The sequence below is a fragment of the Anguilla rostrata genome, chromosome 7, assembly GCF_018555375.3.
Source record: "Anguilla rostrata isolate EN2019 chromosome 7, ASM1855537v3, whole genome shotgun sequence".
NCBI classification, from domain to species: domain Eukaryota; kingdom Metazoa; phylum Chordata; class Actinopteri; order Anguilliformes; family Anguillidae; genus Anguilla; species Anguilla rostrata.
Window position 1 is genome coordinate 26,625,530 of NC_057939.1, and position 26,387 is coordinate 26,651,916.

Here is a 26,387-nt window from a genome sequence, read left to right on the forward strand (position 1 = left end):
GAATTTTGGCTCAGTTCCCAAAAAATTTAGATTTGTAATCAAGAATTCACATGTGGTTAAGATATTAAGGCCGTATTCCGCTTTTCTTTGAGGGTATTTTTCTGCACTTTGGTTTCACCATGCATCAATTACAGCCCATTTTAGAGAGCCATAACATTTGGGACATTGAAGTTATGTAAAAGAAAGCAGACATATTTAGCACTTTGTTACATATCCTTTCCATGCAAGGACTGCTTGAAGCCTGTGATTCATAGACATCAGGTGCTGAGTGTCTTCTCTGGTGATGCTCTGCTTGCCGTTTACTGCAGCCATCTTCAACTCCTGCTTGTTTCAGGGGCTAGTTGCCTTATGTTTTCTCTTGAGCATGTGAAACAACTCAAGTTTTTGTTTTTTTCCAGTTTTTGGCTTTTAAAACTCTTCAGCAATATTATGTTTGGGGTCATTGTCTTGCTATAGGAGGAAGAGCTTGGAGGCATTTGGTTGAACATGAGCAGAAAAAAATGCTTCTGTACACTTCAGACTTAATTCTGCTGTTGCTATTCAGCAGTTACATCATCAATGAAGACAAGTGAGCCAGTACCTGTAGCAGCTGTACATGCCCAAACCATAAACCCCTACCACCATTTTTCACAGATAATGAGAAGTGCTTTGGATCTCGGCCAGTTCCTTTTGGCCTCCACACTTTGCTCTAGCCATTTTGGGTTATTTTTGGTGCTTTTAAGCAAACATTAGCCTAGCCTTCTTGTTTTTGTGGAAAGCTAATGGTTTGCATCTTGCAGCGTAGCCTCTATAGGTTTGTTTGTAAAGTCGTCTGTGGTCAGTGGTAACTGATGCATCCACACCTGCCTACTGAAGAGTGTTTCTGATATGTCTGACAGATGTTTGGGGGATTTTTTTCATTATGGTGAAAATTCTTGGGTGATAAACTGTAAAAGTCTTCCATAACCTACCAGGCTCTTTGTGATTACTGAGCCCACCCATGCTCTCTTTCTTCTTAATGATGTTCCAGACAGTTGATTTTGATAACCCTAAGGTCTGGACCATGTCTCTTACTGTTTTTCTGTTATTTCTCACACTCATAATGGCTTCCTTGACTTTGATTGTCACAACTCTGGACCTCACGTGGAGAAATGCCAATAACAGACTACAACGGCAATCAAATGCCTAGATTCAAGACCAGATACTGAAAACTCCTGTGAAGCATTTCGGCCAAAATGTTGTGGTATGGTGAAACCTACATGTATAAAAAATACCATTTAATAAATGCTGTACATAGTATAATGCCAAATAATTATTTAAAAAAAAATAAAAAAAAATAAAAAAAACATATCTGTCCCAAACGTTATTGGGGCAAAATTATTGGGACAGTGACACAATTTTTGTCGTTTTTGGCTCTGTACTCCAGCACATTGGATATGAAATAAAACAATGAATATGAAGCTAAAGTGCAGCCTGTCAACTTTTCAGTAATTTGAGGGTATTTAGATCCATATGGGATGATCCAAGTAGAAATTAGAATATTAAAACATTAAAAAGTGATTTGATTTTTAAAATGTGAACTCTCATTGCTGAAAAATTATTGATGTCAAGGCATTTTGACTAGCCCAGCTTTACAAAGGTAGTTTTTTGCTGATTGGTGCAGTGGTTGAGGGTTGTTAATATGGGTCTTGTTGACTGGTGCAGTGGTTGAGGGTTTTGTTTTATGAGTCAGACATCTGTAGAGGTCTTTTTCCTGTCTGCTTCACGTTCTAGCCACAGCAATCGCAATTTATGGGGTGTGTGTAGGGCAGGTGCTGGTATTGGCGGTGGGGGCTCTGACTCCTAAACAGAGCTCAATAATAGTAGTAGCCTGGTTAGCTGAAGTACCTGAGGCTCGTAAAGTGCAGTATCAGCATTAGCCTGGCTAGCTGAAGCAACTGAGGCTCGTAAAGCGCAGTATCAGCATTAGCCTGGCTAGCTGAAGCAGCTGAGGCTCGTAAAGCGCAGTATCAGCATTAGCCTGGCTAGCTGAAGCAGCTGAGGCTCGTAAAGCGCAGTATCAGCATTAGCCTGGCTAGCTGAAACAGCTGAGGCTCGGCAGTAAGCTGCCTCTAGTATCGTAGTCAGTTCAGCTCCTGGCTAGCTAAAGCAGCTGAGGCTTTTAATGTTCAGTATCAGCATTAGCCTGGCTAGCTGAAGCAGCTGAGGCTTTTAATGTTCAGTATCAGCATTAGCCTGGCTAGCTGAAACAGCTGAGGCTCGTAAAGCTCAGTATCAGCATTAGCCTGGCTAGCTGAAACAGCTGAGGCTCATAAAGTGCAGTATCAGCATTAGCCTGCCTAGCTAAAGCAGCTGAGGCTTTAATGTCAGTGTTACATTAGGTGGTAGTGAAGCAGCTGAGGCTCATAAAGTGCAGTATCAGCATTAGCCTGCCTAGCTAAAGCAGCTGAGACTTTTAATGTTCAGTATCAGCATTAGCCTGGCTAGCTGAAACAGCTGAGGCTCGTAAAGTGCAGTATCAGCATTAGCCTGGCTAGCTAAAGCAGCTGAGACTTTTAATGTTCAGTATCAGCATTAGCCTGGCTAGCTGAAACAGCTGAGGCTCTTAATGTTCAGTATCAGCATTAGCCTGGCTAGCTAACAGCTGAGGCTGATGAGCATGCCTGAGCTGAGGCTAAGGCATACCTGCTAGCTAAAGCAGCGATTTAGTTCATATCAGCATTAGCCTGGCTAGCTGAAAAGCTGAGCTGAAGGATCAGATTAGCCTGGTGTAAGCGTGAGACTTTAAGTTCAGTATCAGCATTAGCCTGGCTAGCTGAAACAGCTGAGGCTCATAAAGCGCAGCTTCAGCATTAGCCTGGCTAGCTGAAGCAGCTGAGGCTCGTAATGGCTGCCTGTGACTCTGGAGGCCACAGAGGCTCTGCTAATGGACTGAAGGGAAAGTGGGTTTTACTGTGAATCTATCACTCTGAGTCTGTGTGGGGGAAAGAGAGTGAGCGGCGTGGGATGGGGGGGGTGTAAGTGAGATATAAAAAAAAACCAATAATCTCCATCCTGCATCCCCAGTGCCTATCAAACCCATTATAACTCCATGAGAGGCTCCATTAGGACAGAAAACCCTCTCTTCCAGCACCACAGCCCATCTTCTACGAGCCCACCCACACATATCTGCTATTACTGCCCCGTGAGCCAGGACATTGAAAGCAGGAAGGACAAAATGCAGCTTTGGGATAGCACCTATGCAAAACTAAAAGCAGACTCCACTTACGCTCTAAACTTCTCCATTTGCGTGTTTGTTTCCTGGCTTTGCTACCGTCTGGGAGAATGTCATGTGAGCTGTGCCTGCGTGCTGTACTCAAGCACTTCCTGCAGAGTGTGTTTGGAGGAAAAGCATCAGTGAGAACCTGATTATCTATACGTCAAAAACCAGCACACACATGCTCACATACAAAGGCATTGGTAGCACATCTCTAATTGAGATGCATCAGTGTGCATATAGATTTTTCAACTTTCAACTTTGGAAAAAATGTTAGCATAGACCCCTGTTTAAATGAGTCTTTAAATCATGGGTCTATACTAGATAGGCAGCTATTTAGAATAACATAAATACTTAAAACCCCTGTTTGGGATCCCCTCTTGTAGTGTCTCTATTCTTTGTTAAGGGGTATTGGTCAACAGTAATGAATTAGCAAGAAAACATGCTTCTTCCCTCCATCTTCTGTTACCCATCTCTACTCTTTATGTCTCTCCATCTCACTCCTGGGATTTTTGATATTTGGGGCAGGAAGGTCTCCCAGCTAACTGATGACCGCTGTGTCTGTGTGGCCAAGATTCTGTGCCTCACCTTACGGAGGAAATATTTCAAACCGCTGAGAACAGTCATCTGACCATGAAGGGGGATAAAACAAAAACAAACACAATAGCATTTCTGCTACATTCAAACAGTATACTACCGTACACAAGGACTCCAGAAGGGGGCGCACTATTGTACACTGCAAATTAGATATTATTTTCAATGCATCATTCCTTTTTACATCCCATTTATAAATAAGTAAGGTGAGTGAGTAAATAAAGTCTTACACGATTTTAACTGGTCAATATATGTCTGTGAAATATATAAATAGAAACATAAATAATAAACTGGAGAAACGCTTGAAATTTGAGGGCTCAACATTCGTTTTGATAGCGAATGCAAGATAACTGCAAGAAATCCAGCTGTATTATACATCTGTACTGATTCTGCACTTACGATTTAGACAAAAACAGATTCTCCTTTCTTGTGTCATTATACAAACATTAGAGCCTTTTTTTCTTGTGCTGAACTGGAGCATACATCCGCTGCCCATGCACACACTACTCAGTAAGCTCCTGAGAGTCTCTCCATGCTCTTGTGTGTGGAAGCGCGAGTAATGTAATGTTTAATAATGTTTGATAATATACAGTACAGTGCTCCCTCTCCCTTGCCAGGTGAAGCGGAGAAGACCAGCCCATGCCAGATCTCCGATTTTTTAAATGATTTTTTTTAACAGCCCACTCCACTGGAGCGGAACTGAGTGTAATGCGTTCTGCACTGAGGAAGGGGAATTTGATTAAAACAAGCCAGCCCAGGGTTCCAGCTCTGCTTACTCTCCAGCCCCATTTCACATCAGATTATTAAAAGAAGGGAAATACCCACTTTGAAGGCAGTCTGTCAACTGCTGTCGGCCATTTGCTTGATCCATACTTGTTCCATACTTTTGTGAATACTTCTGCGTTGCTTATATACTTTCAGCTTATGTAATTTAGGTGGCATTTTTTAACAAATCCAGAATAATTCTCTTGATTATATGACGCTAAGGCCCACTGGTAATACTGAAGCAATCCCCCACTCACGTATATGGGACACAGAGCGAGGGGGTGGCGTGGGGTTATTTATTACATTAATTACATTTGTGGTGCACAGTAATCTAATTGCCATCCATATCTGGTAAATTAAGTGCTATCTAGCTGTTTGGTACTTCAGTCGCCTGCTTTGTTGTTAAGTATGTGTCATAGCACTGGCAGGTACAAGTGAGGCCTTGAATTTAAGAACTCTCTGCTCTGATGGGAAAATTTCAGTCTGTTCTGCACAGACTCACTGGCCTGTAGTTTCATTGGTTTTGTTTGTAAGCTGCTGTTAATAGTAGATTTCTGTTGTCTTCCAAACAGCACGGCACCACGCAACACACACCTTTGCTTTCCCTGCAAACATTAAAAATTTATATAATGTTCTTCCCTGGTCTGCAACCCCTGCCTTCACTCAATATGTGTGTGTGTGTGTGTGTGTGTGTATGCGTGTGTTTGCATGTGCGGTCATGTGTGTGCATACACATCTGTGAGTGCATGCGTAGGGCGTGAAAATGCAGACAGCACCATAGAGAGAATGTGTTTAACACTACAGTCTCTGAATACGACAGGCCCCCTTCTGCTAAGATATGTCAATAAGTGTCAAGTTCAAACAGTTTTTTAAGGGATACATGATTAGGCAGCTCCATGTGATTTAGAGATTCAGTTCAGAACACATACCTGAGTGCTGAGAAAGTTCATATCCCCCCCCCCATTAATTCCCAACCCCCGCCCAGCCCCCACTGTCCCCTGACTTCAGGAAAATGGGTGCATGTGTATATGTGTTTGTGTGTGTCCGTAAGAAAGAGAATGAGAGAGTGAGGCTTCATTGGTGAGGGCATGAGACAATGCATTTTATGTCTAACGGTACGACTAAACTGTTTATCTTAAAGCCGACATAACACCATTGTAAGGACGACGCAACCAGCCATGGCAGCGCGTTACAGCTAACTGGCAAATGTCACATTGGATGGCGAGAGGTGCCTCGCTCGAACGGCGCTGTGTCAAAACGGAACTCTCCCTTGGCTCCTTTAAAGCACTCAGAGTGCGCACGCTTTAACAGGTACTGCCCACGCACGCGGGGACATTCAGGGACACGCAGCGTAACCCCACAGTACATCATAACTGCAAACAAATGCCTCTCCACCTGTCATCTTCATTGCTTGGGATTACAGTGAAGTGGAAGACCTGTGCTTTTAAGCGTCTGGCTAAACCCGTCGGATGGTGATATTACCTCAGTAATAAGCAATCCTCGCAATGCAGTTGGCACGTGAAATGCATAATGCATACAGAGTCACGTCAGTGTGCTCGCCTGAGCTGCAGGAACCTGTAACTCATATTGCATGAATACAGACCTCTGGAGGTTGTGCTGATAGGTAGCTGTATATGAATGACCAGGGAGAACAAGCCTACTAATTGGCTGCTGGAATAGGATTCGAGGGGCATCTGCAGCAGAGAGGTTTAAAAAGGGAATAAAAAAACCCCAGTGCTCGACTGCTTTTCGTCATTTGGAGGGTAGCTTGAATTGCCTTTAATCAGAGTCTATTTAGGGGCATTAGATGTTAGATATTCTGTCTTTTTCCTGTAATTATCTGAAGAGGGGAAATCGACTTCCTCATAATTAGACTGGATCACATGCCTCAGTTCCCTTTTTTAAATTCTACTTTTCTCTTTCACCCCCTTCCAGTGACTTTCTTCAGTCTTTTCATTCGCCCTGAACTTTTTCCTGTTTTTCATAACCTGCAAAGAAGCTGGTGACTTTGGTGAACTGGGTGACTGCACTTGTGAAGAAAATGAACTTTATCGTTAAGTTTTGTGGAGGAGCAATGTGAACTGACTTTGTCTGCTTCAGAGCTATGTTTCTGAACTATTCACAGAGAGACTATCATTTCTGTTCATTTTAATTCCATCACAGTACTCCCTTTGGTGCATGGCGCATCATTGAGTACATGCATGCACACACACACACACACACACAGACATGCACACACGCACACAGGGACACAAACGCACACACACACCTACAGGTACATTCTAATTTGAGAATTTGCCTGGTTTGTTTATGCAAGCAGACAATGTTTGTGCCTGATTAAAAACTTTGATTCGATTAACTGAAAAACATAAACTGTTCTTTCTGAATCCATTTTAAAAAGTAGCGGGGGGAGTCACAATCCACCTGGGCCTCAGGCCTAAAAATTGGCAAGTACAAAACAGATCAAACTAACTTTGGAACAAAGAACACGAACAAACGATTCCAACAAGTTGATCTTCTCACTCAGTGGCTTTCTGTGCCAGGAAATTAGCTCAGCGGAAACAGCTGAGAGTCTTTTGTACAGAAGAAAACAAACACAACTGCGACAGCACAGCAGTTTGCCCATCATTTTTGTTGATTTGAGTCTCCCTGACGATAGGATTTTGTTGGCATGCAGGGGAAATGGATTAGTGATGACTGTCAGTGAGATGGAACCTGCCTTTGAGTGCAGCAATAATGATTGTTTTTCTCTAACATCTAGGTGTAAGCTCCCCAAGCCATATTTTCCTTTGACAAAAAAGATTTCCTTGATTAATAGAAAATATTGTGTTCTAGGTAACATGGTGGTGATCTTTATACTATCAAAAGGCCCTGTTTTGTCCTTTAAGGTCTGAGGTCTTCTCATAGCGGAGATGTATTTGTGTATTTCTTTTACTTGTTTAAAGAACGCAAAGGACATGCTGTTCTGTTCATGAAATCAACCTCCCCATCTGCTTCTCCATGACCTTGTGTTCTTTAAACAGGAGTAAAAAATGCAAATAGCTCATAGCAGAGAAGTATTTGTGCATTTTTTGACTCGTGGTTAAAGAACGCAGGGACATACCATTCATGATATCAACTACCCCTTTTGCTTCTCCATGACCTTGAGCTTAATAGCTAAAAGGAAAAATTTTCAAATGTTTCTGACCAAATTTCCTTCCCCATGAGAAAGCTGTGCAGGATAAACCTTACTTCCTTTTAATTTATTGATTATAAAATCGGAGTTCTTTGAAGTATGATGCATACTCTAATCCATTTACGTAAGATGCTCTCGGTACCCAAGGCTCTTGGAATGCAGTGGAAAAAGCTGAAAAGCAGATGGATTCATAATTCAGAGCTTAAAGAGCACTCCTCCCAGATTTTACTGTTTCCTTGTTAGTTTCATTATAATAGTCTTTAGGGCAGTGGAATAATCAATACTCAACGAGGATAGTTTTAAAAAATAAGAGCAATGCGGCCTATGACCCAAGTACATTAACATTCTTCTGGTACATTGATTTCAATGTTTTATTCCACAACAGTTGTACAAGAAAACAGATCTTATTATTTTTGGAGGGTAGCTTAAATTGATAAGAATGTAGGATAGGCATATATAAGCATTATGCTTCTGCCTGTGCCTTTTCAGTCACTACCTACTGATACTGTCTAGACTGTTTATATTTATTGTATTGTGTGTGTTGACTGAATAGAAAATACTACTACTACTACTATCTGCTGTTAACACAGTACCATTACACACAGTACATGTACCAGCCTTGAGGAATTCATGCAATTTCAGTCATTTTGCATTCAATGCCACATCCCCCTTCACAACTGAAATAGTCCCATAGTGATATGCATACAGAGCTCAGCTCTGATGGATGGTTAAACATGGTGTCACACAAAAAAGTTTTGTATTCAAGCTAACTTCATATAAACGTACAGCATTAAAGAGCAAATATTAAAACAAAAGTAGACCAGGGAGAAGACATAGAGGGAATGAAAAAGCAGAACATGAAAGAAACTCATAGCTTCAATCAAACATTCATTTGTTCTTATACTATTGGCCACTCTTTGTATGTGCCTGTACCATATACTGCATATATTGTATTGTGCAGTCTGTGCACTTATAATATAGATAATACTTATAATGTAGTCAATAATACAGAATAAATCAATTGTAGACTTTCAGGGTTATGGCATCAGCATAGGGTACTGCATTTTGAGACTGATCCACAACAGGGGGCAAAAGAGTTAATGAGCTAGAAACAGATGTGATGAGCTGATCTGTAGTGTCGTCTTGGGGAGGGGGTGGCTTTTCTTGGCTTATGGCTCCACCCGGCTGTCCACACCACATCGCCGCATCTCTGACCCAGTGGCAGACGGGAAATAGCTTCTGAAATCCATCAAGGCACCTCGCCAAGAAGTCTCAGCCAGACGACTAAGTCACCCGCCTCTGGTCTGCCATGGCCAGTTAGAGCTCGGCTGATTGGAGATCAGCACTCTCTCGTCTGGAGAAGGATCACGTCTGTGACCGTGAGTTTGCCAAAATGGACCACCATGTGGGCTCATGTTATAGCACTGTTCTAATGGATGGCCCTATTGTCTGGTATTGTGTCTGGACCAAAATGATAAAAGCTCACAATTGCTAATAAATTGTCAAGCATTTTAAATATTACCATTTTGCATGGATATCAATCCAATGTGTGGACGGGCCCCACAGTAAGGTATCTGATAAGCACTGTTCTAGTGTATTGATGGGCTCCACAATTTGGTATCTGTTAAGGCATTGTTCCAGTGTGTGGATGGGTCCCACAGTAAGGTATCTGTTAAGGCTCTGTGCCAGTGTGTGGATAGGCCACACAGTAAGGTATCTGTTAAGGCATTGTTCCAGTGTGTGGATGGGCCCTACAATAAGGTATCTGTTAAGGCACGTTTCCAGTGTGTGGATGGGCCCATGGTCTGGTATCTGTTAAGGCACGTTTCCCTTGTTTCCCTTCCTCCTGGTCTGTTAATTAGCTCATTGAACCTGTTACTTTCTCGGGCCTGTTAGGTGTTTTTTTTTTCTCTCCTGCTTTCTCTCTTGAGAAAACACAGATACACGAGACCTTTTGTGCCAGCTGAAATGCATGACCCTCGGAAAAAAAAAACCTCGCTGTATCTGTGCCCTTGTGCTGTCAGGAGAGCAGATTCACAAGAGGAGAGGGGACTTTTTACAGGGCAGTTGGGGTTGTAAGATGCCTGCAGGCAGATGTAGGGCTAAGGATTTACAGGTGACCCCTAAGAGGGGGGTGGGGGGTGGTTGGTGGGGCGGGGGGGTGTTGTGTGGTGTGCGTGATATTGGGGGGGCAGGGGGTGTGTAGTGTGGGGGAGGTGGTGGTGGGCTTGGTATTGGGGCTGCGGGGGGTTTGGAGGTCTGGTGTTGGGATGGGGAGTGTGGTGTGGGAGGGGGGAGGTGACCCCTTCCAAGTGAAGATGATGACAGCAGAGAGTAGATGGGAGAGAGGAAGAAAGAGAAAGAGGGAGGGGGAAGGGAGAGCAAGAGGTAGTGGGGAAAAAGTCAGAGAAAGAGAGAGGGGAAAAGAGAGGAAGAAGGGGTGAGGGGAGGAAGAGACCGAGATGAAAAGGGATGCAGAGAGAAGGAGAGGAGAGTGACAGAGGTGAGGAGATTAAAAAAGGAGGCACAGAGAGTTAGGGGGAGGAGGAGAGAGAGAGAGGTGGAGGCAGAGGACGATGTGTCCTCCACTGGCTCCCGCTGTTTCTCCATGTGACTCAGTGCAGCTACATACACACACGTACACACATACACACACACAAACGTCCTGCAGAGAAGTAAAAAACTTCAAACCGCACGGTATCACACACTATACACCCACACCCACACACATACTGTATACACACACACATGCACACGCACGCACACACACACACACGTCCTACAGAGATGTAGAGAACTTCAAACTGCGCAGTATACTACACTCACAACCTCACACACCCACGTGCACACACACACACACACACACACCTATACACACACACACACACACACGCACGCACACACACTGGTGTGCTGCCAGTTCTTCCATCAGAGACACACAGCAGGCTTTTCTATAATTCATCATGTGTTACCCCAGCACGTGATATTTCTTAAATCTCTCCCAAACCAGTGCGAGCCTGTTTCCTGGTAACCATTTGAGTATCCGCCTGGCTTCTTAACTAGCAGACCTTACAGGTAATTTCTGCAATGGCACTGATTATTTGATTGTTGCTTTTCTGACCTTTAGGTTTTCTGGTATGGTTGTATTCTGCCAAATGCCTAAATTGCAAATGTGGTAGAAGACTTGAGTGCACATCACTTGTCCTTGCTTGTGTCATGGGAATTTAATATTGCGGTTCAGCACTGGTAATGTAGGCTAATATTGGACATTGATTTCTGAGGTTTCTACCCAGACAAGTCAGTGTTTCTTTTTTCTTTTGTTTCAGAGTCTTGAAAATGTGTTATTAAGGAACAATTAAGAACACCATCTCTGAACCATGCACCACACTGCAATGCTGCCTTCAACAGGCCTCTGCCTTACTGTAAATATATTCAAAGAAAACATATTATATACATCAGAAAAATATTGCAACACTCTTGCACAATGAAGTTCTTTATTTGAAGCTCTTCATAATGTGGCTATACACCAGTGAAATTTTCAAGATAGATATGGATCTTTGTTTCCTTTCAAAGCACCTGTGGGTGATTTGCCAGGTGCGCAAATATCCTCACCCAAATATACTGTATATTCCCAATGTACAGTATACTGCAGTATTCCATCTCCATGGGGGTAGGTGACCTATAGCATCGGACGTTCCACGGGCCCAGCCTGCCATGACGGACCAGTCTATTAACCACATGGGCAGAGACTTAACAATAGGCAGGGGGGAAATTAGAGCCATAACCGAATATAAACCACCCAGGGGACAAGGAAAAAGAAGAGCCTTCATTACGGAAGATTATTAGACCCGCAGCAGAACGGAGCGATCCCCGGGTGGATTTAATTGCGCGCAGTAATCAAAAGGTGGAAATGAATTCATTATAAGCGGCTTGTTTTAGCTCTGTGTGAGCAACTGATTTCTGTGTGCCCTGAGAGCCGCGATCTCTACCCACAGTCCTGCAGGGCTGCAGATGTCCGCGGGTCACTTTTTTTGTGGTTTCCTTCTCCTACCATAGCCCGTGCAAATTATATGACGTTTGTGGGCTCCTTAGCCAACTGATGACCTAAATTATGCACTTTACTGCTGGAAAAGAAACCCCAAAAACCAGCAGGCAGTGTGCTGCTCCAGGACTGCAGTTGGAGATCCCCACCTTAGTGGTTTTTATTTTAAGTCGGGCTGGGTGATGTGCCACAACGATAATTACCAGATATTTTATGAACGCAATAATGATCATCGCCACCATGTGGTGTATTGCCTTTCATTCATTTTCATTTGTTTTATTTAATTATACCAGATGCGGTAGTAAACATCCGAACTTGTGGTGACATGAAATGCTTATGGGGAAAAAACAAACAAACAAAAAAATATCACTGATTTCCTTTGGTTGTTGTTAAAGCAGCCAATCGGCAGCAAGGTTGTATGGCTTGCATGTAATCATTGGATGTGTTTTTGTCAATCAAATGGAGGCTGCATGTCCTTGTTGCTGATCTGGCTGTCTTAGCAACACCCAGTAGATTACAGTGTATTTTCCCGGAAGCATTTCACATGACCTCTGTTTACACAGCAGTTTATTGTTACTTCCACATCATGTGTGATTATAGAAAAAAGATAAGAAAGCCAATACGAAGTCTTATTACACTTAAAAAATGTTCATGGCTTTGAACAGCTACTACTTTATGAGAGTTAGCCTATACTTTATCTGACCTATTTTATAGTTTCCTCTAGAGTTTTCAGTCACCTAGAGTTTTCAGTCATTGCATGACTCTCCTTCTTGTTCATGGGTTTCTGAACGAGAACAGTAAAGGAACCGAATGAATCCATGAACTAATCCTTTTAGGAAACAGTTAAATTATTTGTTTCCCTGAAAAGTACCGTTATGCCCACCACTGCAACCTAGCTATCCAGGAAATTAAATCTAGCTGTGTGATAGCAATTTATCTGGCGTAGCTATTGAATCAGTAATGTAACATTCTGAAAATGTGGGTGTAGCTTTCATTCAACATTAGTGAAGTTTGCTATCCGGTAGCCAGTGTCTGCAAGGGTTCTTTTCTATAAAAGGTTTAGAGAAATCCGTCGCTAATTAGTTTTCTAAAATATGTTTAATTGGATTACCTACTGTTTCCAAGCAGACCGCTCTCTCTCTCTCTGTACCGTTCCTCTGCTCTCCCTGGATTTTCTCCCCTCTGATAAGCAACTGTTACTTAATCCCTTTTTCTGATTGGCTGAGTGAGTAAACCAACCAAAGTAATAAATGGACTGGATTAATTTTTTTAAAGACTGGGTTGTCAGTGTTATTTGTGAAAATAAATACTATTTATTTATTTATAACCAAAGGTGCTGAAATGCCACACTAATCCCTGCTCACGCTAGCCCCTCATTAATGTGCAACTTTACACCCAGAGTTTCCCCAGGTTTTTAATTATAACGTCGATATTACATCTCCCATCTGACATATTGAAACCCAATTATAGTTTCTAATTATATCCAGTTATATATAGATGCTGTCTTAAGTTACAGTACCACATAATTGAATGTGATATGGTTGTACATGGCCTAACAGTGATTTAATTTTTGGCTGTCAGTCAGTCACAATGTCTGTCACTGACTGACTGACTGAGTGAGTCTGTGACGTCGGCCGGTTAGGTCCAGCCATACACTAGGTTTTAACCTGGTTTAGTTTTAGCTACCATTTAAACTGACTATGATGGGAAGATATCTAAATGAAGAGGAATAAACTAGTAGTTTAAATTGAATCGGAAAATGCATGAAAGAAGCTCTACGTAAGTCGTTTGGTACTACCCCCATAAACAGCTGTTCTTTTTTTTTTGTGAGAAATAAACGGCAAGTTAGCCAGCTAACCGAATTTAACGACAAACAGGTTATCGCTAGCGTTATCCTTTATTGAGATCACACATTGTTAGATTTCAGGTAAAAGTAAAGTGGGTAATTTACAGATTTTTGTCCCGCTAATGTTTATTTATCTGGTTTCCCGTTGTGACTGATTCATTTTTGTGGCTTGCTAGCAAACTCTGCTCCGATTGCTACTGATAGGTGTGAAGCCACGGTTACATAAAGTTGACATTAGTCTATAGGTCCCAAAGTAACGTTTAATTATTATGAAATATTTCAAACTCGAATTTTGTATTTTTTAAAGTGTTAGTCTAACTATTTGGCTATGTGGTGTAGTTAGTTGTCTGACACTATCGTTAAGGTCTAATTTACTGTTGAGATACAGTACAAGCATCGCTCTTTGCTTTGTATTTGTCATGATTTAGCTGTGCACTTTAATGCAAAGTTAGTCTACAATAGGCAAGTTTATGGATTAAGTTGGCAAGCATTCAGCGATCTGCTTTACTCGAGTGTATAGATTGGATGGCTGATCTATTTATTTATGTCGACTATGTATTATATTGGAAAAGTATTTGCACTGAACTTTTTTTTGCCTGGACCCCAACCGCGGGGCCAGCCCTACAAACGCGAACGTCTGCGATGAGTTTACACCATTGGTCGGCCGATCCAGCCATGTACTAGGTTTTGACCCGGTCTTGTTTATTCTTTTATGAATATGTAACTCAGAACTAAATTTTCAAAAACAAAACACTGTAATAAAATAATTATCTAAAGTATTTGCCAAATATTTAAAATAAGATACTCTAGAACACTGACACGTTTGGCCCTACTTCACATTACTCCTACCTGATTTACATTCAATATCTAAAATTGTGACCACATCTACTAGTGTTGTATGGGTTCTGGGGAATTATATGATGGTAATTTTTTATGAATATTTCTATTGCTACCGTTATTAAAAAGTTTATAAATATATCCTGGTGTTATTTCTGGTAACAGCACAGGTTGTGTGGCATGTGTTCGCCAAGGCCAGTAAATCAGCAGATTACCGAACGGCCACAGACAGCCAGGAGTCAGGTGTCCTGCGTGGCTGCCATGTGTCTTACATGTAGATTGTATGCCGATGACATCAGCAAACATATGCTGCTTCTTTTCGCTTATTTGAACTTTTTTTTTGTGAAATGCACATCAAGCCATTTGATGGCATAACCCACTCTGCGCTCTCACTGATTTGATTATAACGAGCTCTCCATTTTTTTTTTTTCCACAGCCATTTGGCAGACGGCGTGGCGGTGACGCTTGTGTGTGACCGATCTCCGATTTTTTAATGCGACACAAGGGAAAAGCACATCTGCTCCCGCCATTTGCCAAAACATAGCATCAACTAACATTGTATGTATTTTCAGGGGAGCGAGGCATCATTCTAGGTGTTCCAAACAGCAATTGGCAAGGGATTGCTGACACTCCTCCAAAAAGGAATGCAATGCGATATACATATATATATACACACACACACACACATATATATATATATATATATATATATATATAAAATGTGGACTTCAAAAATATATAATTACAAATACATATCACAGCAACATTTAATATCAGAATAACATATAAAGCCACCTGAGGCTGTAATGTAACAGGGCTGTGAGTCCCTGTTTGACCTACAGGCAGCGGGTGATTTGGGCAACAGGGCTATGTGTGGGTTTAGCACGCCAGCCTGTTAATGAAAGGAGAGGGAAGAGGCAGGTTTGTTAATTAGAGAGAGAGAGAGAGAGAGAGAGAGAGAGAGAGGGAAGAGAGAGAGAGAGAGAGAAAGAAATATGCGCAGTGATGGAGGAATGGGTGGGGGGTTGGGTTTCTGCTGCTTTAACGCTTGGCTGATTGGTGGTTGCTAGGTGGGGGGGCGGGAGGGGGGAGGGGTGGCACACAACAGAACCCGTAGCAAAGGGCACGGCCCCGGCGCACCTGCGTGCTGGCATTGCGCGTCCGCCTGGGCGTGATGTGTGCTCGCGCTCATCCTGTCTGACAGAGCCCTCCAGGCGTGACAGCACCCTGAGCAGCTGACTACCCAGAAGGCCGTGCTCCGTCATTCTGCAACTGCTTCTCTTTTCTTTTCTTCTCTTTTCCTTTCTGCCCAGTGTTTTTAAACCAAGTTCTTTCAAGGTTTCTGATGTGATTTCACTTTGTAAGTTTTTTACAATCCGAAAATCTGTCAATAATAAAAGTAATAATAATAATAATAATAATAATAATAATAATAATAATGCTTGTTTTACTTTTTGTGATATTTATCTAATATAATTTTATTTAGTTTTGTAATATTTATGTCCTGTCTGAAATGACAAGACGCAAAGCAGTGGTGTCTTGTCTAAAGAGAAGCGACTCAATGGTAGTGCCAATGTAGCTAAATATTTCATTTTTTAAAATCAGTCATTGTGTTCTGAAAGTTCACCTTGGCCTTGAAGTTATGGCTGTGGGCCTAATGTCAGTGTGGCATTTGAGTCACGCTGGTGGGTAGCATCCATTAAGTGGAGGCACCTCAGGTGAAAAGGGTCATTTTGGCTGGATCTGTCAGTTTTGAGATTCTATGTAAATTATTGTCTACAACTACTGTAGTTTCATAAAATATATGAAAAATGGTCAGAAACAACTTTAAATATACCATTGATAATAATGTTCCAAAAATTAATGGCTCCAAATTTATAACAGAAAATTTTATTTTGATTGGTGGAAAGATTTTTTCCCTATTTACCGTTGGTACATTCCCTTTAAACAGTTCTTCAAAGTAAATGACTTTTCAAGGTCATGTTCTGCGAGTTCAAGAGCTTGATCGCTTGTGTGCGCATGTGTGCGGGTATTTGTGTGTGTGTTTGTGTGTGTGTGTGTGTATGCCTGCCTATGCATGCATGCGTATGTGTGTGTATCTTTGTGGGGAGGTGCACAGGTGTGTGTGTGTATTATAAAAGTTCTCACTGTCTGTTCTTCTCTCCTTGTCTCTCACAGGGGCAACCAAGGACATGGGGAAGATGCTGGGAGGAGAAGAAGAGAAGGATCCTGATGCAGAGAAGAAGGAGGAAGAAAGACAAGAGGCCCTGCGGCAACAGGAGGAGGAGAGGAAGGCCAAATATGCAAAGATGGAGGCAGAGAGAGAGTCCATGAGACAGGGAATCAGGGATAAGGTAAATAATTCATATCTTACATATAGTATAAAACATAAATATTACATATTCATACAGATATTCCATATAACAGAGTCTGACACATTAAAACTGGTTTATATTATACACATTTTATTTATACCTACGATGTTACAAGCTTCAAGTCAAACTAAATTTATGAGACTGGAACTTTACAAGTAAAAAAAGAGTCACGATTCGAATGCATGGACAAGGCCCTCAGTAGAAGTTTTAGAACCCTTCTGTATGAAATTTTCAGGAACGTGATTTAAATATGTCCAGTCAGTTGAACAGATGGATCTAGTGAGTCTAAGGAAAATGTACTCACCTTCAATGTTTTCACGGGAAAGTGAATACATTGAATTCTGTGATATACGTCGTAGGGCATAGTCTTGGAAACCAAGCCTCAATCAGTAGAGAGGGACATACGGGGGTGTCATAAGAGGAGGGGGGTAGTTAGGATGATTCCAAGGGCCCTGACTGATAGGGGTCCTCAAAAAATATTAGAACATAGGATTTCCTGGGGTGGTGGGGCCCAATGTGAAATCTTTTTATGGGGCCTAAAATCCCTGGTGGCATCCCTGGGCAATGTCTCACACATGACAACATATCCATTGCATTCAGGCATGAATCTATTATTACAAACGATCTATTTACATATTCCGGAATTTAGCAGATGCTCTTGTCCACAGCAAGTTACAAAGTTTACATTTGTTATGACCTGTTAACACAGCTGGATATTTATTGAAACAATTCAGGTTTATTTATATCCGGGTGTAGTAATACCAGAGGTATTCTCTGGGCATATTTTTTTCAAGTTTGTAAACAAAACTAGATCATAAATTATGTAATAAGAGACCCATACCCAACCAAGACCCAACCTGACGATACTGTACGTAATGAGAACCATCAGGATTGTTATTTAGCTACAGTCTACAGAGCATCGAGCACTGCGCCAAGCTCATTTATTCTTTTTATTTATCAGCCTGACAAACAATTAATTATACAATATAAATATAATAATAAAAAATTCTGAAAGTCCAGAGAGTTGAACTAAGTTTGGAGATGGGCACAGACAGTCATCAGACCTTAGAGAGCTTGGAGAGGGCGAATAAAAGAACAGAAGTGACTGAGCTTTGTCATGTGTTTGAATGCCACTGCCGCCAGAGACAGAGAGAGAAAGATAGAGAGAGAGAGAGAAAGAGAGCGCAAGAGAGGCAGAAAGAGACAGAAGTCGAGAGCAAGAGTGTGAGAGAGGGAGGGAAAGCGAGCACCTGAACCACCACTCGCATTGTAGACTGGCACAACCTTTTAGCCGTGACCTTTGGATGAAAGTACAACTTCACAATGAAAAGTAAACAAGCAGGACACAAAGGGCCCGGAGGAGAGGCAGGCAGCTTTTCAGTGCATTTTGGCTTTTTAACTGCTTCCTAACAAACACAGTGAGGCTGTTGGTGTTTCTTTTAATTTCATTTAATATACTCTAATACAAGGCTTTTATCTCCAAAAAAAAAAAAAAAGAATTCCCAGGAACAAAAAACTGCTTCTATTTTCCATTTTCCAGTGCATATTATGGTTTTATCATTTGGGCTTTTAAGCTGACTATTAATTCTTGAGTAACTGGCAGTACATAGAGTCATATGAGAATTTTCCTTGTGTGTTAAAAAACTAAAATGACAAAACATGTTGGTGCTGATGAAACGGAGCTTTCATCTATGAGAGGTTCTGTTTCATTTTATTGCAGTGTGAAAAGTAACTTTTGCAGCCACTGAACCTTCAAATTTCAAATTGGCTCTGCATAGTTTAGAGTTTTTGACTGTAGCTACCAGCCACAGGACAGGAACTGTGATGCCAACGCAAGTCAGATTCTCTTCTTATCAATCACAACGTCCTGCTGCCAGTAGCTGTATTATTTGTTCTGTGTAAATGGTGTGGATGCATAGAAACTTTGTGTCGTGTTAAATGAGCTCAGTGAACATTGTGTGAGTGATTATTAGCACCTGGGTTTGTTGAACTACACTGACCCGCGAGTTAACAGTATTTCTAAAAGCACTGCTTTTGTTCCAACCCTTTCTTGACCTCAATCCGGGTTGTCACTTTTTGCTGCTGTGATCGATTGATCTTCCAGAGTTTCATGATCCCAGTAAATGACTGCGCTACAGAGGACAAAGTGCATTTTGACTCACCCGTCCTAGCTCACACAATCTTGGCATTTACACTCCTTTCTTCAGAGAAAATCTCCTCATTTTAGGAAATATCACTTTAGGTGGTGTTTCTAGCTTTAGGTGTTAAGTTTTTCAGTTGTCATAATGATATTTCATGAATACTAGCTTAATAGCATTGTGCATGGTTAATGCTGAAGAGGGGAGGTTGGTTTGGGGGGGGTGCTGTGTTAAGGTCCCCTCTGCCTCTGCCAGTGGGATTTGGGCGCTCATCTCCACTCATGTTTTTTTTCTGACCCTTGTATGCACACGTATTAATGAAATAATTTATTTATAGCTGAGGAAGTCTGCGGATGTGCTCCGGAATGTGCTGGAAGCATAGCGTTAACCTTGAGAGCTTGCACAAAAGCACAAAGGGCCTGGTACAGAACTGGGTCTCTGAACACAGATCAGTTTGTTACTGTTGAAAGAGGCAGGTCTCTCTCTCTCTCTCTCTCTCTCTCCCTCTCTCTCTCTCTCTCTGTCTCTCTGTCTCTCTCTCTCTCTCTCTCTCTCTCTCTCTCTCTCTGTTATTGGCAGACTAGTGAGGGTCAGTCCAACTGGAGAGGCTGCTGTGCATTTTCTACTCCACTGCTCCTCGGTCAGCCACCAAGCACGACAGGCTATCTGTCACCCTGCTATGGCATCCCCCTGAGCACACTACCCTACACGCACACGAACGCACGAACGCACGCACGCACGCACACACACACAAACACTCACACACATACATGCACACAAACATGCATATATTTACAGTATATACACAAACAGAAAAACACACACACACACACAGCTTTGAGTGGTTGCACTCTTGAGTTCTCCAAGACTGCATACCTTGTTCCCACACAGCTGGATGCTGATACTGCACCAGCAGTACTGATGGCTGTATACACACCAAAACAGCAGGTTATTGTTATTGTACTGTACTAGCATAGCTGACTGTTTTTACTACAAGACGTGATTGACTGAAGATGATTCTGTACACACATGGCTGACATGGCTGTGACAGTGTGATTGATTGTGGATACTGTACATACAAGGCTGACTGTCGCTATAACAACGTGTAAAAGGTAACTGTACCTGTGCTGCAATATTGCCACTGTGCTGCAACAACATTGCTGGCTATTGTTGCTGTACTGAAATCGCTGGCTGTTATTCCTGAACACCAGCATCATGTTTGATTGTTGTTAGTGTCCCGTGACAGCATGGCTGACTGTAGTGGGCAGGCGGCAGTGTAGTATAATGGGTAAGGACCTAAAGGTCACCGGTTCCTGAGTGGGACACTGCCATTGTACCCATTGCACTTAGCCTGCATTGCTTCAGTATATATCCAGCTGTATAAATGGATGTAATGTATAAGTCGCTCTGGATAAGAGCGTCTGCTAAATGCCTGCACTGTAATGTAGTTACCATGCCAGCATGGCGATTCTTGTTGTTTGTGCTACATTATGATACGTTTGCTCTTGCAGTACGGCCTTAAGAAGAAGGAGGAGCGCGAGGCGGAGGCGCAGGCCGCCATGGAGCAGGCCGCCGAGGGGAGCCTCACACGCCCAAAAAAGGCCGTCCCGGCCGGCTGCGGGGACGAGGAAGAAGAGGACGAGGGCATCATGGACACGGTCATGAAGTACCTCCCAGGCCCTCTCCAAGACATGTTCAATAAAAAGTAACAGCGCTGGTCATGTTAGCTTATTACCACTTTATATCAGCCCTCCCCAGCCCCCCACTGCCCAACCACTCCCCTCCCCAGGGACTTAGAAACATAGTTTCCCAAATTGATAATGTTTTATTTGTAAATAGCCTCTGAATTAAAAAGGATAATATTCAAAAAAATGTAAACTGTATAAATTAGTAAAACTATATTGAAATTACTAAGAGTATAAGCCATACTTTTACCTTTGAAGAAAATATTGGCGTCACTTTTTTTTTTGTTTCGTTCTTTATGTTAGATATATAAATAAATGTGTGTTCATTAAACCTCCAATTATGTGAAGTTATCGGTCCTTGGTCAGTGTTTCCAGACCTACCACGTGCTTTGATGTGACTAACAATGACCGCACTGTTGTAAACGTTGAGAAGTAGTTCTACTGGAATCAAAGTGGTGTTTAAAACGCATGCCAGTAACCATATCCTTTGTGAATATATCTGTATTTCCCATTTTGTGAATTAGATCAAAGGCAAAAAAGGCAATAACTGCTTTTCCTATATTAGTCAGAGTACTAAATTACATACTGTATGTATTTAAATGTTTCTCACACCTACAGTCCCATGAATGAAGCGACACCATAAAAGCTTCTGCCACACATTTAGTTTTGAAAACAAGCTTATTGTACAAAATTATTATGTTACAGTGGGTGTACAAATCATTTAGGTTCAGTGTTTACCACAAAGCTTGAAAGCAGGATTTCATCGATAACCTTTACAGCAGTGCTTTTCTGGCCTTGCTGTGAGAGTGGCATCATTAAAAAATATAGAAAAAACTACAAATCACGTCACATTAATATAAACACAATTGGATCTAGAGGGCTATGTGTTTTCTCTTGTCATGTTCTGAAATGTAAATATCGAGCTGCTTCGTGTTACATTAGATTCAATTCCCTAATTTTTTTAATTCATTTTTTCACTTTTTATGAACAGACAGTGACAATGGTGCAATATTGTTGGTACTTAAGTTGTCTTGTATCAGTTGGTTTATTAAAAGGAATTTGATTGTAGATCAGCAATAAGAGACAATCTTCATTGTTTGTGTACTCCAGTTATTTAGTAGACAGTGTTTCAGATGTAGTGTGTTGTTTGCTGAAAGTGGCCATGCATTCAAATAAATGTGAAATTCCTGAATAGAGCCTTGTTGGAGAAGTCATGCAGGTTGAGAGTGGGAGGTAGATTCTGAGGGTTTCCGTCATAATCAGCCAAACTGCTGAAAATAAAAGATAGTTAAGGGTTTTTTATAATGAGTGAGTGCAATGCAAGCTAGCTCAGTTAGCATTATTAGTCCTGTTTCAATGTAACATTTAAAAGGGAAGTACTGTAGAAAATGCGTATATAGGGAACCTATAGCCCTTGCTAGCAGGGTCTGCTCTGTGTATGGTGTTTTAATTTGGTGTATTGTTCATTCAGAGAACAGAGGAGAAAAGAACAGGAATGCATTTCCTCAATAATAACAACAGATTATGAATAACTGGGAGTAAACCAAAACGCCACCGAAAGGCTGCTTTTGTCTTTTCTTTTTTTTAAACAGGAGTTATTGCCTGCAGTTCTGTGTCCATATGTATACTATACAGCTCTCTAATGTATCAATAGGCTTATCTAAGAGAGACATTAGGAACTGCCATCAGTATAAGGGAATACGTAATTGTGGTGAATCCTGCTGTGTCTTAAACTTTGAATTAATTTGAGGTATGCAAAGTTTCACGCATTAAGCTTTATGTGGAGCGCAATGCTGCTTAATCCAAGAAATGGAGGGCTCTGAAACGTACTTTTTGTTTGTTTTTTTTGTTTTGGAGGGAGCGGTTTGGCTCCTTTTACACACACTGACCCCAGGTGTTTTGTGAGCAGCACAACTAGTAAAAGTGACACAAACAACCTAATTTGGTACTGCCAATAGATAGAACACATCAAATCAGGGATGAGAAATTTAGACAGGGCTTTAAATGAATGAGATTTTTAGACTTTGATAAATTACGGAGTCAATTTCATGGTTATGTATTGAGTTGTCTCTCTCGTCCCTTTCCCTTGCTCTAAATATATTCAACTGGCCGCAGAATGCCCATGCTGTAATGCCCTTCCAGTACATTCCAAATGTTCCGAACATTCCAGCCATTGTTCTCTGGTTTCGTAAGGGAGCTCTGCAGATTCTTTGAAGATTGTTGACTGGACTGTTCTCAGTGCACAGGGTTTTTAACCTTAAAGCTTGAGGATACATACATTTTGGCTTTTTAGTTTGGTTTTAGTTATTCTCATTGTTGAACTCTTTAACCATAAACACTGGTTGGACCAGTGGTGGTGGTACACTGTGTACTGGGTGTCCTAGGTGGATTTTTTCTGATTTCAATTCGAGCTCTAGTCTACCTGTCTCAGTTCTTGCGAGAATTTTGCCTTTGGTTCAAGTTCAAATCTCCTGAGTGCCTTCACAAAAGAAGGTCCACTTTTTTAAACTGCCAGCACCTCAAGGTAACTAAAACTTAAACACACCTTAGCCAGGAGGGAGAACCCCCCAGAAAAAGCACATTTTTATAAGTACTTCTACTGGAAGACAAAGCTGCCATGGAACTGATAATCCTTCCCACCACTCTTTGGGGCTTGATTGTTATCCTTTTTTAACAAGCAAATAAAAAAAAACATGAGAAATCCTGATTAGAGTTTTTTTTTTCAATCATATTTCCCACTTTGGGGTTGGACCAAAGCCACTAAGAGTGAAAGACATTATGGTTGTGTTTCACACGTATGTTAGATTGCTGTAAAAGATCAGCTGATTAGTTCTGCATTTCCATTGTAGTGATTACTTTTCTTCCTAATGTAGCTTTTCCTACTGATAAGCATGATTCCTTTGTATACCGAGATGACTAATGTCCAAGAAGTCTTTGTTCATTTTGCCAAAAAAATACCATTGAAATTTATGTATTTTGTTACATGTATTATACTTAGTGATATTGTCGGGGGAAACCATGAAGTAAGGATTAACTATGGAACTATAAGGTAGATCTAATCATGATTCAGTGACTGGTCTTGTTAGTGTTATTCACACCTTTTGAATATATACAGAAGATTCTGGGAACACAAATAAGAAAATATTAAGAACAGCTGAGTTGAGGACAGCAGTTTTGGATGTTGAGTTTCTGAAAGTTCCATTTTGTGCTTCATGTGGCAGTTAACAGTTTACACATGAAATTACAGTTTTCCACACTTTTGTGTGACAGATGTTTGGAAATTGCCATATCAAAATTGTTTCATTTAGCCACAAGGCCAGCTGCAATTCACTGAAGGATGCTGCTGTAATTTGTTTTCTATTTGCATGCTAAGTATATGTCATTTGACAATCCACGTTTCTATTAAACCAAAGAATTCCGGTTATTTTAGAAATATTTTTGTAAAATTCAGATTTATTAACTTTTCATGCTTTTCCATCTCTTGACCATTTAAAGTGAGCTCAGGTATTTAACGTTTTCTTGTGCATTTAGTCCATAGTTTTTTCCGGATCTTCTGTGCCCATTTCAATGTTTGTTTTTTCATTTGAAAGAGGGAAAATGGGGAAAAAGAGAAAGCAGTGTGTGACGGCCACACATAGATCTGCTCAATGTATCTTTCCTGGGCAGGGAGAGTCAATGTTATATCAGTGGTTCCACCCCTTAATTCTCTTCCCAATATATGTCTGACATCATGTACCAAACCAGCTGTGAAAAATAGTCAGTATACATATACATACATATTATACATACATGCATTCATATATATTACTATAATACTACACTTGACATTAATAAATGTCTACCTGTCATGATGTATGCCATGGCTGACATACAACATGTCCATGTAATTATATGAATATGTACATATAATGATGTACAGAGCAAGATAACTTAAATCAGGCTATTATTGATGGCTTCTATTCAGTTCAGAAATCCTTAAAAGAAAACAAGCCCCCTTTTCGGTACAGTCCAGTGTCATTATTATAATTTATAATAATAGTTATTGTTATTATGATTAAGGCAAGCCTATTGAGACATTCCTTCAGTGTGACCTGAATGTAAACATCTGTTTCTCTGCTTCTTCTTTTTCTGTGTTTTTCTTACTTAGAAGATGCTGATTCTACAATGTATGCTTGTGCGTATGTGTGTGTGTGTGTTTGTGTGTGTGTATATATGTGTTCTTTTTTAAATGTTTGTACTGTATATTGTCCAGTTTGTGTGTGTCGTCTGGTGGCTGTAATGAAGAATCTGTATTTTTAGCGATGTTTATTGTATTGTAAGTGTATTGTGATATCTTCTCTCCCCTCCCTTATCTCTGTTTGTGTGCATGCCTGTATTTTTGCTAAGGTGGAAAGATTATTAAGAGGCTATTGTGTGTCATCAGTCTTTATAGTCCCGCTGCATGCTGTCCAGCCCTGGTATTTTAGTCTGTAACATTCTGTCCCTGATGGAATCACAACTCGCTGGAAATAAAGTCATGTCCTACCATCGTTCATCGTCTGTGTCTCTGTGTTACGCTTAATGCCGAGCCGCCAGCTTTTGAATTTGTGAGGAATTCACCAGGTTCTTGGTAAGCAGATTCTCTGTTGGAGACAGGTGGTAAAAACAGGCGAGTTTAGTGTTTATGGGGTCGTGGAGTTCTGGTGGGTCCTAGCAAAGAAAGGTCAAAATGCCCACAAGAGAACGTTCGTTTCACTCTAAGCTGTCTAGCTGTTGAAATAGATCAGTAGCCTTACCCTAAATCTGAATGATGGCATGTTTAAAGATATACAATGGAAGATAATTATTTCTTGTTGAAAACCCACGCAGCATAATTACGAAAATGACTATAATAAAATAATAACTTTGCGTGTTAAATGAACTCTAACCGAGTCCAATAGGGACATTATGTAAAAAGTTACGTTAAAAGTACATTTTAAGTTCCAAATAATCTATCACAGATAATTATGCCCTGACAATTTTCAGTGCTCATAACTCACAACAATTTGCTGGGATTCTTTTTTTTTGCAATGTTTTTCACTGACACTATAAATGACGTGTGGTTCCATAATATCAATTTTATTGCTGTTAATCTGTTTTTAAAATAAATAAAATAACATTTTGGCAGTGCTATGACATTTGTCAAATGCTGTAATGCGCTGTCAGGACTGTCATAGGTGGTTTTGACAGGTGTTATAGCAGCAGTATCTAGACTTCATGCCATTCAAAGGCACACCAGGATTTTATTTTTATGTGTGTGTGTGTGGGGGTGGGTGGTAGGTTCCTGTCATGAAGATCACAAATGGCAAGCTATTGCACATTCTGGGGGGGACTCCTAACAAGTGGTGTGGGGTTTGGATTGGAACATGAACTAGAAACCATTTGTTTTTTCACAATGCCTTGCATAGCTCTGTGCTAGTCTGTGGTACAGTCTGTTAGCTATCTAATGCTGCAAAACCGAACCCATCATTAATCTTCTCACCTGTGAACCCTGGCTGTGGCAGACAGTTCATGTGAAGTGTATTTTCCATTCATAGACTGGGATACATTTTCCCTGGGAAAAAAAAAACAAACAAAAAAAAACAAACTGAAAATCGTGTAAGGCCATGTGTACCAGGTACATAGAAGTTACCCAAACAGCAGTCCATTCATAACGAGATCTGTTTTCTCATAACTA

At 41.0% G+C, this 26,387-nt stretch overlaps 1 protein-coding gene across 2 annotated transcripts in view; it reads left to right on the top strand.

Moving 5' to 3' along the window:
• LOC135259493 (complexin-1) overlaps positions 1-25,221 on the top strand; it is a 45,721-nt gene extending 20,500 nt beyond the window's left edge. The window contains exons 1-3 of one of the 2 annotated variants that reach the window (XM_064343969.1): positions 13,560-13,590; positions 16,673-16,848; positions 20,519-25,221. In XM_064343969.1, coding sequence (XP_064200039.1) covers positions 13,575-13,590; positions 16,673-16,848; positions 20,519-20,716 — 390 coding nt within the window. In that variant the 5' untranslated portion in view covers positions 13,560-13,574 and the 3' untranslated portion in view covers positions 20,717-25,221. Of the gene's footprint in view, positions 1-13,559; positions 13,591-16,672; positions 16,849-20,518 lie in introns of those variants that run through there. The other variant, XM_064343968.1, reaches the window with a different exon arrangement.
• Positions 25,222-26,387: the final 1,166 nt, after the last annotated feature.